The 14,475-nt window shown below is 38.3% G+C and overlaps 1 protein-coding gene across 4 annotated transcripts in view; it reads right to left on the reverse strand.

The window, feature by feature from the left end:
* Positions 1-14,475, reverse strand: part of LOC114245984 (uncharacterized) — a 123,973-nt gene that overhangs the window by 26,754 nt on the left and 82,744 nt on the right. For 2 of the 4 annotated variants that reach the window (XM_089727333.1, XM_089727337.1), the window contains exons 3-14: positions 10,895-11,017; positions 10,479-10,604; positions 10,133-10,253; positions 9,748-9,878; positions 8,284-9,287; positions 7,668-7,897; positions 6,726-6,902; positions 5,995-6,158; positions 5,156-5,311; positions 3,033-3,326; positions 2,608-2,735; positions 1,826-1,961 (exon numbers count right to left, since the gene is read on the reverse strand). In XM_089727333.1, the coding sequence (XP_089583459.1) occupies positions 1,826-1,961; positions 2,608-2,735; positions 3,033-3,326; positions 5,156-5,311; positions 5,995-6,158; positions 6,726-6,902; positions 7,668-7,897; positions 8,284-9,287; positions 9,748-9,878; positions 10,133-10,253; positions 10,479-10,604; positions 10,895-10,984 (2,757 nt within the window). In that variant the 5' untranslated portion in view covers positions 10,985-11,017. The remainder of the gene's footprint in view (positions 1-1,825; positions 1,962-2,607; positions 2,736-3,032; positions 3,327-5,155; positions 5,312-5,994; positions 6,159-6,725; positions 6,903-7,667; positions 7,898-8,283; positions 9,288-9,747; positions 9,879-10,132; positions 10,254-10,478; positions 10,605-10,894; positions 11,018-14,475) is intronic. The other 2 variants (XM_089727336.1, XM_089727334.1) reach the window with 2 other exon arrangements.

Here is a 14,475-nt window from a genome sequence, read left to right on the forward strand (position 1 = left end):
CATAAAATCTTTGTGAGTCTGAGTGTCCTTGATATTTTTCCCTGTATGTTTCCGATATCTATAACACTATTTGAGATATTGGTTATGGACTGATATTTATTTCGTATGTACGTTACAAACTTTATACTAGGTCTTCAAGTGCTTACCATTTTTGTAACACATTACTAGTGTGTTAATGAATATATCGAGATATAACCTTATTTGTTCATGAAACATAGTAATCCCGAATAATACGAAGCGGATCTTAGCTAGCATTCTGCATAAGACCGTCTATTGTATTGTATGCACTCGCGATTCAGTTATCAGATCGGTTCGCAATGATTAATCGATTGAACAAGCACGATTTGAATAGCTGAATGCTAACACTCTAAAAAGGTTTAATGACTCCTTGAATAGCTGTGAAGTGAATAACATTAGCATTATGTAAGCAAATAATACGGATACGCTTTTATTAAAAAGCTTTAGACGCGTTCCCACACCGATGACGACCGGAAATATTTTAATCTTAAACTGAAGTAAAATTTACATAGCAATTGACATGGCATAAACTTAACTAAAACTACAAACGCGATTTTAATCAAAACCTGTTGAGTAGTTCAGCGGCTCTCAACCATCGACACATCGGTGTGTTGCAAGTTGTCAAGTAGTGCGTCGCGATATTTATAAATACTATATTTTATATAAGGAGACCGGGGGAAATTGCATCGTCTATCTATAGGGTAAATCTGCAACGGTTTACTAAATGTTAACTGTCAATTACGTTTAATAGATTAATGATTCGCTGCAATTATTGAAATTTTTGCATGAGAGTATGTGTCGTGATTTTGTGAAAAGTTCTTGAGTACGTCGTCGAGTAAAAAAGGTTGAGAGTCACTGGACTAGTTTATGTGGAAAATCTATTAATAAAAGATAGCAGCCGATAATTCTAGAAGGTCGTATATAATTCTCGGCTGCTACTATAGATAAACAAACTAAGGATCATTATAGTTCCGAACATTGAAACATTGTTCCCACGCCATTTTGTCATAATTATTGTCTGTCCTTTAAAAGATTTATATCTATGACAAACGACCTTCGAACAACGCTTCCTTATTCGTTCGTAACTGTAACTTAAAATCTATGCCGTATTTTTTGGAAAATTTATTTAATTTATTTTTTCTAACTTTTGTATGTAAATATATTCAGAAGTTTATGATTCGATCTAAAATTCACGTGTGTACATAATATGTTGTAAAGTCACTACAATGACGCAAGTCCAAAATAAAAGCCTAAAGTCGCATCTTCATAACCCCTGGACCAATATCTAAAGGGTTTTCTAAAGGGTTGTGTTCAAATTAGGTGAGCGATAATTTCTTGTCTCATGTTAGTTAAAACAAATGGTTGTAACAACATGGACACAAAAGCACAGTGTAATAAGTTCTAAAACAAAACAGATGAGCTAATACATGATCGATGGTGTCAAGATTGTTGATTTAGTTATGTGCAAACAGATTACGCCTTTTTTGTTGCTGTCGAAAGCTCTCAAGCTTACCACTATGGTAAGTTTTTACTCATGCGCGGAACTTTGATGGAAATGGCACAAGTTCATTTAAAGTCAAGTGTGACGTGTTTGCCATAAATGTGTGATATTATTAAAAACTAAGGGCTAGGAATGGAGTTGAATATGGCTCTGCAGGCTCTATATGAGACAAAAACAACCTGACATTGCTATTACATTAAAATTATAGAATTCCCCACTAAACTAGCAGTCCCCACTTACCTTAACGAACGTAAAAAACATCCACCTAGACCAAAACAACATTATAAAAAGAACTTATGTACTCACAGTGGTTGGTTCGACTCTAGCTGGGAGGGCGCGTGCTACCCCGGGCGACGCAGATCTTTCTCGTTCTCGCATCTCGCCGCCGAGGCCCCCGCGGGCTGCCCTGGCCGCTGCTTCCATACAACCACTAGATTTACTCCTGTTGGAGGGAAACCATTATAAAGCAACTTTTTTAGTCTGTGGTATTGAAGTTTGATTAGTTAATAAAAAGGGGGTTTAAAGGGAACTCATGGGGGCTTATGGGCTCCAGTGACCACACAGCATCTGGCTATGAGCTCGTCGTATACAGAAGACCAAAGTCTCGTAATGTACCAGCTACGTAATTGGTTTTTTTTCCTACCTATGCTGATAGCCTTGAGAGGCTATTTCATCTTCTCCTTGACGTGTAGGTGAGCTCACGGGGTTCAAAGCGGGAGTGTTGCCAACAGTGGCCCTAGCAAGAGCAGTGCTTCGCAGAGTCTACCACCAGATCGGAAACGCGACCCACTCAGAAGATCCGGAGAGAAACTCATTGGGTTGTCTCTATTGGGTTAATTCGCTCGTCGAGCCCTTCGTCGTAAACGACGGGTTCGACGAGGACGGTAACCAGTGCTTGTGGTGCCTAAAAGCACCGTTAATGGATCGGGCGGATCCGTAATGACGTGCTTAGGGCGACATCGACTGTTTACCATTCGGTCTACGGGATCGGGTATGCTAATTGTATGCGGTAACAGTATATCTTCGACATAGGCGAAGTTAGGGCGTAGATAAATCGTTGCCTAGAGCTAGATGTGAATAGTTCTCACCTCACAGGTCTTGCAATAGGTCCAATCATAGATAGAGGCTGTTCGGCGGCTGGTGGTGGAGGTAGGTACATGACGTGACCGCCCCACGATAGGTATGAAGCACCAGGTCTCCAAGGTGATATATCGCCCTAATGAAAGGAATCAGTATAAAAATACATTTTGATCTCTAATTTATTTACGTCATTTGTCTCTGTCTCAATTCTCATGGTAACATATAACCGACACAATAAAATAAACCAACAAACATATGCATGCTCACATTACACCTGACCACCGGAACTCAAGATAAAAAAGAAAGGAAGTATAGAAGTAGGTAGATATGAGGCAAATTCGGGCCCGGTATTTAAAATATTTAATTTAATAGTGATTGTTTTAGATTATTTCTTCAGCAGTAACTGAGCTATGTTTAAGCCCGATGCGTATACCTTTTCTGATGGTGGCGACGACTCCTCCTTGATGTCATCTTCTCCGGAACCTTTAGCTTTCATCGGTTGCTGATACAACAAGGGATTTGACAGAGAATTCGGTGCCGATTTCGTCAAGAACCAATTCTGTTCAGGTTCCTCTAGCATGGGTTCGTGCTCCAAATCGAATCTTCTCGAACCTAAAGCCGCTCCTAAGGCCCCCGTGACCGACTTTCTGAACTTTTGCAGGCTATTGAACCCCTGCTGGATCTGTTTTCCCTGGAAGCATTCGTAGAAACACGACATCGCTTTAAACTAGGGGGATGTTAGTTAAGTTCTAGGCTTTGGACTGACGAGGAAAAAGGTTGATTGGTTTTCTTCAAAATAAATAGTCGTTGTACAGAGTCCGGCCATTAATGAATTTAGAACTTGTATTGTTTTTGTATTTGTTAAATGTTATAGTACAATAAATTAATAATAGTGTAAGACAATAAAGAGCAACGATTGCTATGATCGAATTACACAAAGCAGTTATGGAGCCACGTCCCATAATATAAATCCTTTATATTTATTTAAATATATAATTCTATTGTACGTGTGTATGTCACTAAACTCCTCCGAAACGGCTGGACCGATTTGAATGAATTATTTTGTATACGTTTGGGTGGCACCCTGGATGGTTTAGATTCCCAAATCAACCCGGCAGATGGCGCTGCAATCGGTATCTAAACGGCTGGATCGAATTGAATGCATTTTTGTGTATGCATTATATAGTTCTATAGTCGTATAGTTCATATACATATCATATTAATTATATGAGTATCTGGTCCATAGACACACGTGCACTGAATACTCTTTAGAATAACATTTTCAAAGTGGCGTCATTTATATTATAATTTGAAAAAAATAATGAAACTAGATAATTTTGCTTTGTGCAAATGTCTTTTACTCTTGTTATTTTGATATAAGCTCCCTCAATACCAATAATGTACAAGTTGAAGTACAGTTAAGTGAATAGAGCAGCCTATTTGTTTACTTAATATTTATCAATAAAAATTCTCAGTTTCTAATTCATCAACCTTTCTTCCCCGTCAGATGTAACGGGAGGTTAGGTGAGTTATTAGTTTGTTAGTCACAATTTATTTTTAAGTTGTTATAGAAAGTTTATTGCCAATTTCATAATGTTCAGGTGTTTTGTTACAATACGGAGTGCATTCTGTGCCATTGTCTGTAATTTCATTTGCAACACAAACTTATATGATGTTTTCTTTATCAATGTTGAAAAACATAATGAGACCGTTATTTTTAATTGACACGGTAAAAAAAACTTCAGAATATTTTAAAACCAAATGGAGTAGTTATGGTGTGAAAATTTAAAATAGTGGTCATTTCTATTGAATAACATTTTCTGTGGTTATATTTATAACTTTTCAGCGTCTTATTTTGTCAACATCATTATAAATACTGGTTATTATTACTAGTGGTAGACTTAAGGGCTGGGTATTATTTCTGCTTCAAAGCAGATTTGTGTTTCACTTTGAAGAGTTAGTATAGCTGTTATACAATGCAGTTGAGATTTCAACTTCACGGTGGTGTCGGTATTCATGTGGTGATGAGTGACTCCGTACCACTAATAGGAGGGGGATGTGAGGTCTTTCACACATCTACCGAAAAAATAATTTACACCACTAAAACCAATGCCTCAACTATAACTATATATTTAAAAATTATGCATACCCTAAGTCAATTATATTCGTACATTGTAGGTGATTACCATATATTACGATTACTATTTAAATTAGAACACATACCGACAACCTTGTTTTGTTTACCCATTACCACACAAAATTTCGTGAGAACGGTGGGACACCTGTCACCAATCACCAATCACAGACCACAATAGATATAAAAGAGTGCTTCCGTTAAAACTGTTTCTAATTGTTGTTTTTCTACACAATCTTTGACCTAATTGACTGACATAAAAATCTTGAAAAATAATAATTAAATGTAATATAAGTGATATTACATTCTTTGGATTGTAATTTTTGAAGTATCTTTAGTCAATCAGATCGCAGACTCAACACCGATATTGTAACAAATCCACCGTCAACCACATAACGTCCCGTCTAGCTAGTGCGACTGACCGTGACGTGCGAGTCCCTTGGGAGGGAGAGGCTGAAGGGCTGCGTGCCGAGACGGTACGTGGAGGGAGCGTCCGGGACAGGCTCTGGAGGACCACTCTCGGAACTGCTCTCGCCCAGGTCCTGCTGAGGAGTCCAAGCAGGGACAGCTTCTGTGTTCTATGTAGTAAACCAATACACAATATCAAACATTTTTTGTATGATTTCAATTTAAGTTGTGGCATAATATTTTTTTAAAATATATTTTTTTGTGTCAAGAAATTTTAATGAGTAAGTTTTTATGAAGTGATATTTCGTGATTGCTTCTCTCTCTCTGTGCTTTCAAGTTCTATGAGGAGTGTTCTATACAACTATTTTAGGATGTCTCAGCATCTCCTTTGGATAACAGTAACCCTCGCCATTGGAATCCAGGCACAAAGGTTGAGTACTACACTACTATGGAAAGAGCTTCCGTAGGTATTTGCGCAACTCTGTGACCTGTCGTTGTAAAATGGACATGACCTATTAGTTAAAAAACTACTTAAATTCAAGTTTTTTACTGGTGGCAGGACCTCTTGTGAGTCCGCGCGGGTAGGTACCACCACCCTGTTATTTCTGCCGTGAAGCAGTAATGCGTTTCGGTCTGAAGGGTAGGGCAGCCGTTGTAACTATACTTGAGACCTTAGAACTTATATCCCAAGGTGGGTGGCGCATTTACGTCGTAGATGTATATGGGCTCCAGTAATCACTTAACACCAGGTGGGCTGTGAGCTCGTCCAACCATCTAAGCAATAAAAAAAAAGTAAGATTTCCTCGTTTGTTTTTGATATTAATCAAAATATACGAGGATTTTCAACACTTACATGATGTCTAGGAGGGGAATCCATTCTTCTATCCATATGTCCGTGGTCACCAGATATCCCAGAATCACCGGATTTATCCCCGGAGGGCTCAGACCGGGGGGAGGACTCCGCAGACACATCCCCGGACATTTTCGTCTCAATCGCCAGAGACACCGGTTGTGATTCTGAAACAATGCGTGAAACAATTTATTTAATGTGGACGTTGGGATTATATGATGCGTCAGCTTCCACATGTTGGGGCTGCAACTCCCGGTCATCATAGTAATGCATTTTTCTGTCACACAATCACATAGCTTGAGGGGTAGGATATATTAACCGACTCTAATGGAGTTAAAGCTACCACCCCGTCCTTTGAGACCAAAAAAACAATTCGTGCTGCCAATTAAGCCTGAGCAACTTTTTAGCGGAATCGTGTAGGCTGATATATTTTGCGGTTTGTTTGATTTAAAATATGCTGATTAATGATGCTGAGATATCCTAATATCTTGTCCTTTGGGTTCCACAGAACCTATATCTATCCTGTAACTAATATTAGTTTATTCTTTACGGGCATTACTCCGGCTAATCTTGGTAACATTTGGCCTTGGATTAGCCAGATTGTAACTTATTATTAGTGAATTCAGAACACAAAGTGAAGGTACGAATATGAGGCCATATTTAGTAATCGTGTACGATCATCTTATGATCAATGACCAATTCAAAAGTTGGTTCACATTTAAAAAACAACGCACCGGCGGCAAAATGAGTGTCTAAGCTGGCTAGTTGTTTCCAGGCAGCGGCAGGCGAGAACCTGGGCATCGTCGGCTGTTTCTTTGGTAGCGTTGGGCGCAGTCTTACCGCGATACCTAATGACCCATCTGATCCGTCACCTTCAGAGCCGTCGGAGGATAATGCTGATTCTGATGATACTGTGAAAACAGTAATAATGAATTATAAACGGATGGTAGAATGTATTATAGGACCGCTCAAGTAGATGCCACCATTTTGCATATTTTTACTATCAACAAGGCACTGTCATTACACAAATACAATTGAGATGTCGACCTGATGTCTTAAGATGGGTGGCGGTATTGACGTCATGATGTCTATGGGTTCCGAAACCCAATTTACATCAGGTAATCCATAAACCCCTTCAGCCATGTACGGAATTATAAAAATAAATAAAGTCGTTGCTTTGTTGATCTCGAGTTTGATCACTAATTATAAGTTCACAATAAAAATAGTAAAACAGAAAATACAGAACTTGTCCATTATGACCGCTGTCGTGTTTATTCAAAATAAAAATAAATCTCGGTAAGGATTTGGTGAATTAAAGTAATAATGTAAATCCGACCGTAAAATTCAAGATAAACATTTAAAGTTTTCGATATGAATGAAAATGCTCTATCACTTTCTTCTCACAGCGGGAGCTAAATCCAATTTGTATCGCACTCTTGAATGTTGTAATTGTTGTACAAAACAACACTCTGTATGTATAACAAATTCAAACACATATCCTTTATTTCTGAACAAATTTAAGGTTTTCTTTTCGTTAATAGCAATAATTTAAGATAAAGACTGTTCGAATCAACCAAAATTATTAAACGATCTAATTGGCTGACTCAGAGACAGATAGGGCATATGTGACGCATATTACTCTGAAACTCTAGCCTATTTTATTCATTAAAACTTACAATTTTTTATAATTTTACGATCATCCTTTAACTGGGATTTGAACTTGTCTATTTCGGCGTCTTCATCGCGATAGTTAAACAGCTTCTGTTCGATGAGGTGGAAGTCTGCAAACTCTTCGATTATCGGGCTACCCAGCCCTGGGAAGTCTTTTAGGTTGTCTTTTTTTTCCGTCTTCTTGTTCTCAATCATTCCGAAGTAGAACTGCTTTGATGGCGCGTGTGGCTTGTCTCTGGAATATAATTAGTTGCAGAGACGATTAAAAAACTTTTAGAATACATTACAATACTTGACGTAAAGAAGATTAAACTAACTTCAACCCATTGAATATAGTCCCATCCTATAGGGCGCTACAATGAACGATTCGCCTACCGTTTTCAATTCCTATCGACCGATTGCGAAAAGATCTGGTAGTGTAAGATAAAGCAGTTAGTATATTTACATTAGTAAATTCATCTTATAAGATAGATTTGATTGAGCAGTTTTGGGAATCCTCCTTTTTATGAACTAATAGTAAAGTAAAGCTACAATACTATTATTGTATACGCAGATGCAAGACAAAACACTATTTTCATGCTTAATGCGACATAATGATCTATAATATCATGAATTACTTACTTTTCAGATTTATTTTGATTAGCTGCATCAGTCTTTCGTGTCGGAGAATGCTCTGGGGTCGACTCTTTTCCCGAAGCTTGTCCTCTATCAGGAAGGCCTTTGCCATTAAATTTACCGACACCAATATTGCTACTGTTCACTTTGGGTTTAATCTCATTTCTGGTCAGAGGTCTTCTACTTATTTTAGAATCTATATTTTTGTTATTAAGACTAGATTCTTTGACTTTGTTAGATGGTATTTCTTTCTGTTTGTTGACCGATTTCTCAATATGACTAGCTTTAATATCGTTATTATTTCTATTGCTTATGTCGTTCCTAATTCTACTGGTTGCTTTTTTAAGTTCAGCTTGAAATTCATCTTTTTCTTCATTATTTTTTACTAATAGTGAAGGAAGAGATTTTCTCAGTGGTTGGTTTCTTTGTGACAGTGGACTCAATTGACTTTTGAGTTGTTCCCCGATAGCTTTCATTTTCATTTCGTGCAAAGCTTTAGGTGATTCGTTATCTGTTTCGTTCGTTAGGATGGTTTCATCAAAAGTCTTTTCTCTTCTAAGAACTGGTACATCATTTTCATCTTTTGTAAACCTTTCTGAGTGTCGAAAGTTCCTGCTTAAGAGCGGAGTTTTCCAGGCTTCGTTGTGTTCATTGGTCTTGGATGTCTTCGCTCTGCATCCACTCACCCTGTCTATTCTGGGTTTCTTGTAATCTTGTCTAATTTGGAGTAATCGTTCCTCTCTCTTCAGAGAAGCAGAGCTCTGGAGCATATCCCTATTGTCAGGATATTTAAAGTGAGGCTCTTTGTCTTTATGAGGTGACTTGTATCGTCTTTCAAATTGGTTGTCACTCAAGTCTAATGACTTATATTCGTTGATTCTATAATTTAGGTTACTATCTAGGCCGTTCAGCTTTTTGGTTTCGCTTCTCGTTTTAAATAATCTTAATTTTCTTTGAGGTTCCGCTCTCACGTTTACGTCACTCGAGTCCGGTGAAGAACCTTCGAAATGCTACAAATTGAATAATTAGTTTTAGATTCTTGAATCACAGATGACACGAAAAGTAATTAGCAAACTTAAAATTGATTAGAAACAACCTAACGTCATAGAATTCTTTAGTAACTTGATATAAGTCACTGATCACTGTTACAAACAGTAAAATACAAGTAGAGCTAGTACCTACTTGTTGGTAGTTACAGTTTATGAACGACTGATTGAAATTAAAATTTGTTCTTTTTAAACCTTCGATTACTTGGATGCTGCACTTTATTTCTAGTGTAGTAATTAATTACTGATGATCTAAATAAAACTCAATAGAATTCGCAATCCCTTGCTTTTTGTGCTAACTCAGTTTAAATCTTGTATATAATCTCGCAGATACTGTGCCATTCACTGATAAAACCACAACTTACTGTCGCTACAGGTAAAAAGTAGTGGGCGGTAAATTTTATCTAATAGTAATGAGACTTACATCAGTGTTAGGAGGTGGGGGTGCTCGGTATTTCTTTTTGAAATGTTTATTGTTGTTGTTCTTTGATTTTTGTTGCTCTTCCTCTATTCGGAGATCAGGTTCTGATCCGAATCTTTTGTTTAGACTTGTACCTGAAATATTTCATATGACTTTCATCCAACGTCAGTAAGAGTACCAAGCAATTCATTTGATTATTTATCGTGAAAACTAATTGATTTTGCATAAAATACGATTTTTAGTAAAAATTTATAATCAATTGAAAAGTTATTCATTTGTGATTGTGTGACGATCACTGAAATTAAAGCAAAATCTAAAATGGAGAATCGAAGAATAAAACTTTATCGTCGAATCAATGAGATTTTTTTAATGAGAAAAAAATGGATACCGTCATTCTGTCGTAAGTCCAAATTTGTGTGTGACCGGTGGAGTGGATCTCGTTCCCTGGATCGAAGTTCATTCCCGTCTCCACCAGTCCCAGTGGATCGAGACCGATATACACCTGTGTGCTGGAACATGCACGACATTACATACATAGGTGTGCGCATTTGTGGAAAACTTTGAATGGCGCGTTATAAACTTGAAATATCATTTTTTATTATCTTAGATGGAAATAGATAACCGGCTTTCAAACTGTAACGCTTCACAGTGGGAACAGTTAGAGCGGTAGTAAAACCTGGTCTGGCTCATAGTGTACCACATGGTTTATTTCATACACTGTATTACTTACTAACCTGGCCTGCGTCATGAGGATGCATCAGGGAGAGAGGTCTCCGACCGCTGATGGTTCCTCCTGAATGCAATATAGCTCCATTGTCAGTACTTCGGAGACAAGCTAGCTGCGGAGGGGCCGGCAACACCTGCATATTTTCAATACTTAAACTACAAAGTTCTTACAAGGAATAAAGCCATTATTAAATTTAAAGCACATAGCATTATAAATCATCGTTTTTGAATCCCGAATCGTGGACATGATTAAGAATAAGTTAATGCGTAACCGCTTTATTTTTCTTATTTATAATTCGGTTTCCACATCAGCAGACGCATTTGTTCTGTTCCTGACATCGGCAGGGTAAATTGGCATTTACAATTTTGAATTTTGGTCTAACTTTGATAGCATGCAGTTTTGTTCCTCAATAGTAAGCGTTACCTTAGGAGCATGTCTGGGCGGCTCGTGCGGAAGTGTGTTGGAGCGACGCGCGTGGAGGGTCGCGTGTGGAGCGCTACCCGCCTGCCCCATGCCGCCTGTGGATTGCTATACCGTGTACTGCATCTGTAACAGAAAATCCACATTAACTTACTTAAAGAACAGCATCAAAAAGAAAAATAAAAAAAAAATGGAGGAGACCGCTCCCGACGAAGAAAGAAGATAAGAAGGAAGAATGAAGAGAAGAAGGAAGAAAAATAATCCCACCCACCATCAACTTAGACCCAACTGACTCAATCCCGCCGCTCATCACCCCTGCTTCAATAGGCAGGGAGTCACAAGCCGGGGCAGAGGGGTTTTTATGAGGCCCATACCACGCTCCTGTAATGGGACGCGACGACCCGATAGTAGTAGTATTACTAGAATTTGAGACTTCAAAACTGGTGATTTGTATCGTTCCATTATTTGTGGTTTGGAGATTTTTTTATTGTTCCTTGTAGGCAGATGACGACACTGGCCAACTGGTGGTGAGTGGTTACCGTCGCTCAAGGACGTCAAGCAATGCCAGAATCGAGCTTCTGACTATCCTAAGTATCCCCCACAAACCACGTTTGAAAAAAGATATGTCATAGTGATCTGGAAACACCGAGGAGGGGAATTTATTCTAAAGCTGGATGGATGGTAGCGGGCGAGGCGATGCCAAAAACTAGATGATGGGATAATCTCAAACAATTTTCAGCGAACTGTTTGAAATTAACCCGTTTTCTGTATCCAGCTCTCGAATAAATGCTTCCTCTTACGAGGTTTACAATATTCCTCAGTAGGCTTTAGCTCGGTATTGCAAACGTATTAAACAACGCCAAAAAAGCCGTTATACATCAATTTAGATTTCAATTGAATTCTCGAGAAGCGTAGCGATGTTCACGTTGTGATATCTATGTTCTGGCGATTAGCTTTTGTACCGGCGCAAGCCTGAACATTACGTCAGCAGCTCACTTAAACAACACTCACAAATGTTTAGCACAGTTTGTGCCAAATTCTCAGGACACATTACTCATTTATCATCTTTGATTCGCAATTCAAGAAATTTTCTAAGCTACGAATAGTGTGATATTATTTTCGATGAACTAAATATCATAACTGCACTTGAACACAACGTACGACTCACAACAAATGAAGTCATTACGACAAACCAGATCTCCGGATTACCGACAATACCAATATTTCATAAAGTTTCTAAAATGAGAAGCATTAATCCTTAAAACCTATACGCAACGAGCGCCCATAAAAATATTCCTGCCCACAAATTCGTCTTAAAGGTAATTATTTCCAATGAGCCGAGATTAACTTTCTCCGGGTCTGGCCGCGGGCGGAGCCTGGTCTATCATTTCTCACGGAATGATTAGGGATTCCGTCGTCGTGGGCGGCGGGCGGCCTTAATTTGTTCAGGCCCTACGAACAGGTCACTATAATATCTATAATTCTTATGTAAGTTTCGTAACCCGTTCAATGTTTTGGTGAAGGTATAGTGTATAGATGTTATTAAGCACTTTGGACGGAATATTGGAGGCATATTCTAAAATGTTTTTAAAACTTCGAAATTTTTTTTTCGGTGTTATTTGATCTGGTGGTAGAACCTCTTGTGACGCACGGGTAGGTACATGCCATTTCTGCAGTGAAGCAGTAATGCGTTTCGGTTTGAAGAGTGGGGCAGCCGTTGTAACTATACTGAGACCTTATAACTTATATCTCAAGGTCGGTGTGGAATTTACGTTGTAGATGTCTGTGTGCTCCAGTAACCACTTAACAACCAGGTGGGCTATGCTCGTCTACCAACCATAACAATATCGAGAGTCGAAACACTCTACATAAATTCGAAAATTCATTAGCAATTTATTAGCGACAGCGATTAGAAACGTGAAGAACGAAAGTAGAGGATTGAGAGGCGACAGTGAAACTGCGACCGGTCGCTTCGTACAGGATGTTATTACTGCAGCGGCACGTGAAAACTTGGAAATGAATGACGGATAAATGCTTTTCATGTCCGCTTTGATAGATTCTCAGGGTTGTCGAATTAATGGACGGTAAAATAATTAATGAACCTTAAATTTTCGTTATGAAGTCTTCGTAGCCTAAAGGATAAGACGTCCGGTGCATTCGTATCGAGCGATGCACCGGTGTTCGAATCCCGCTGGAGGGTACCAATTTTTCTAATGAAATACGTACTTAACAAATGTTCACGATTGACTTCCACGGTGAAGGAAAAACATCGTGCAATAAAAATCAAACCCGCAAAACTATAATTTGCGTAATTACTGGTGGTAGGATCTCTTCTGAGTCGGCACGTGTAGGTACCACCGCCCCGCCTATTTCTGCCGTGAAGCAGTAATGTGTTTCGGCTTGAAGGGTGGGGCAGCCGTTGTGATTATACTGAGACCTTAGAACTGTATCTCAAGGTGTGTGGCGCATTTGCGTTGTAGATGTCTATGGGCTCCAGTAACCACTTAACACCAGATGGGCTGTGAGCTCGTCCACATATCTAAGCAATAAAAAAATTTAAATAAAAACAGTTTACGACAAAAAAATTTTTTACTGCACTAGCCAAGCGAAGGTTTGAAGCCGACCAAGGGTTACGTAATAACTTCTTCGGTTTTTGTGATTTTTAGATACAATTTAAACTATTTTTACTATTTGATCTCGCTGTTCTTAAGTCGTGTTTGAATCAGAGTAATGAACGCGGGTTAAGTGTTTACTAGAAGAGACAGCTCAATGCGAGTACCATAACTATCTATGAAATATTAAGTCGTAGTGACCTTGACTATTTAATATTGTAGTATTATATTTTTAAGTGTTTAATAGCAATAATGTGCTATAAAAGAAAACAATATTTGAGAATAAACAAAAGTAAAGCACATTTAATTTAGTGAGTGTGGCAGCCCTGTTCATCATATTGAAGGCAAAAGTGCACGTTGCACAGTGAATGCGGTGTGCGGGTTAGGAACCCACTTTCTTTATGGAAATCTTCGCATCCTCCTCGAAGGCCGGTTAATGAGGTGTGCAGAGAAACATAAGAGAAACATATGAAAGTGGCGTTTTAAATGATTTTCAAGGAAACAAACAACAATTATAGTTATATTGATTTTTTATTCAATAACGTGAATTAATGGAATGTGAGATCGGAGTTTATAGTGGGTTGATTAGCCTAGAAACCGGTTTTTTAGGAATGTCTCTCAAAGGTAAATTTAGACAAAAAAATATACAACTAGAAAGTGTTTTTAAAACGAATACTGAATCTAATACCCAAGTGGAAAGATGCAAATAGCGAAAGATGCAAAACGGAATGTTGAAATTAAAAATGATCATTAGCCGATAAAGGCACCTACCAACCTATGGACCTGCTAACAGGCTAACTTACAGGAACTTGTAGTCGAGAGGAGAAGAAGAAGCGACGTAAATTGTTTACAACTATGCAATGGCTTTACGACTAGGCAATACCATTCAGCGGTCAAGAATACCTGTCCAAGGAAAGTAGGTCAATTCATTTTGGTTTTGGGCATGAATGAAAATATGCTATACTTTAGAGA

Source organism: Bombyx mandarina, chromosome 05 (genome assembly GCF_030267445.1).
Source record: "Bombyx mandarina strain Sakado chromosome 05, ASM3026744v2".
In the NCBI taxonomy this organism is placed as follows: domain Eukaryota; kingdom Metazoa; phylum Arthropoda; class Insecta; order Lepidoptera; family Bombycidae; genus Bombyx; species Bombyx mandarina.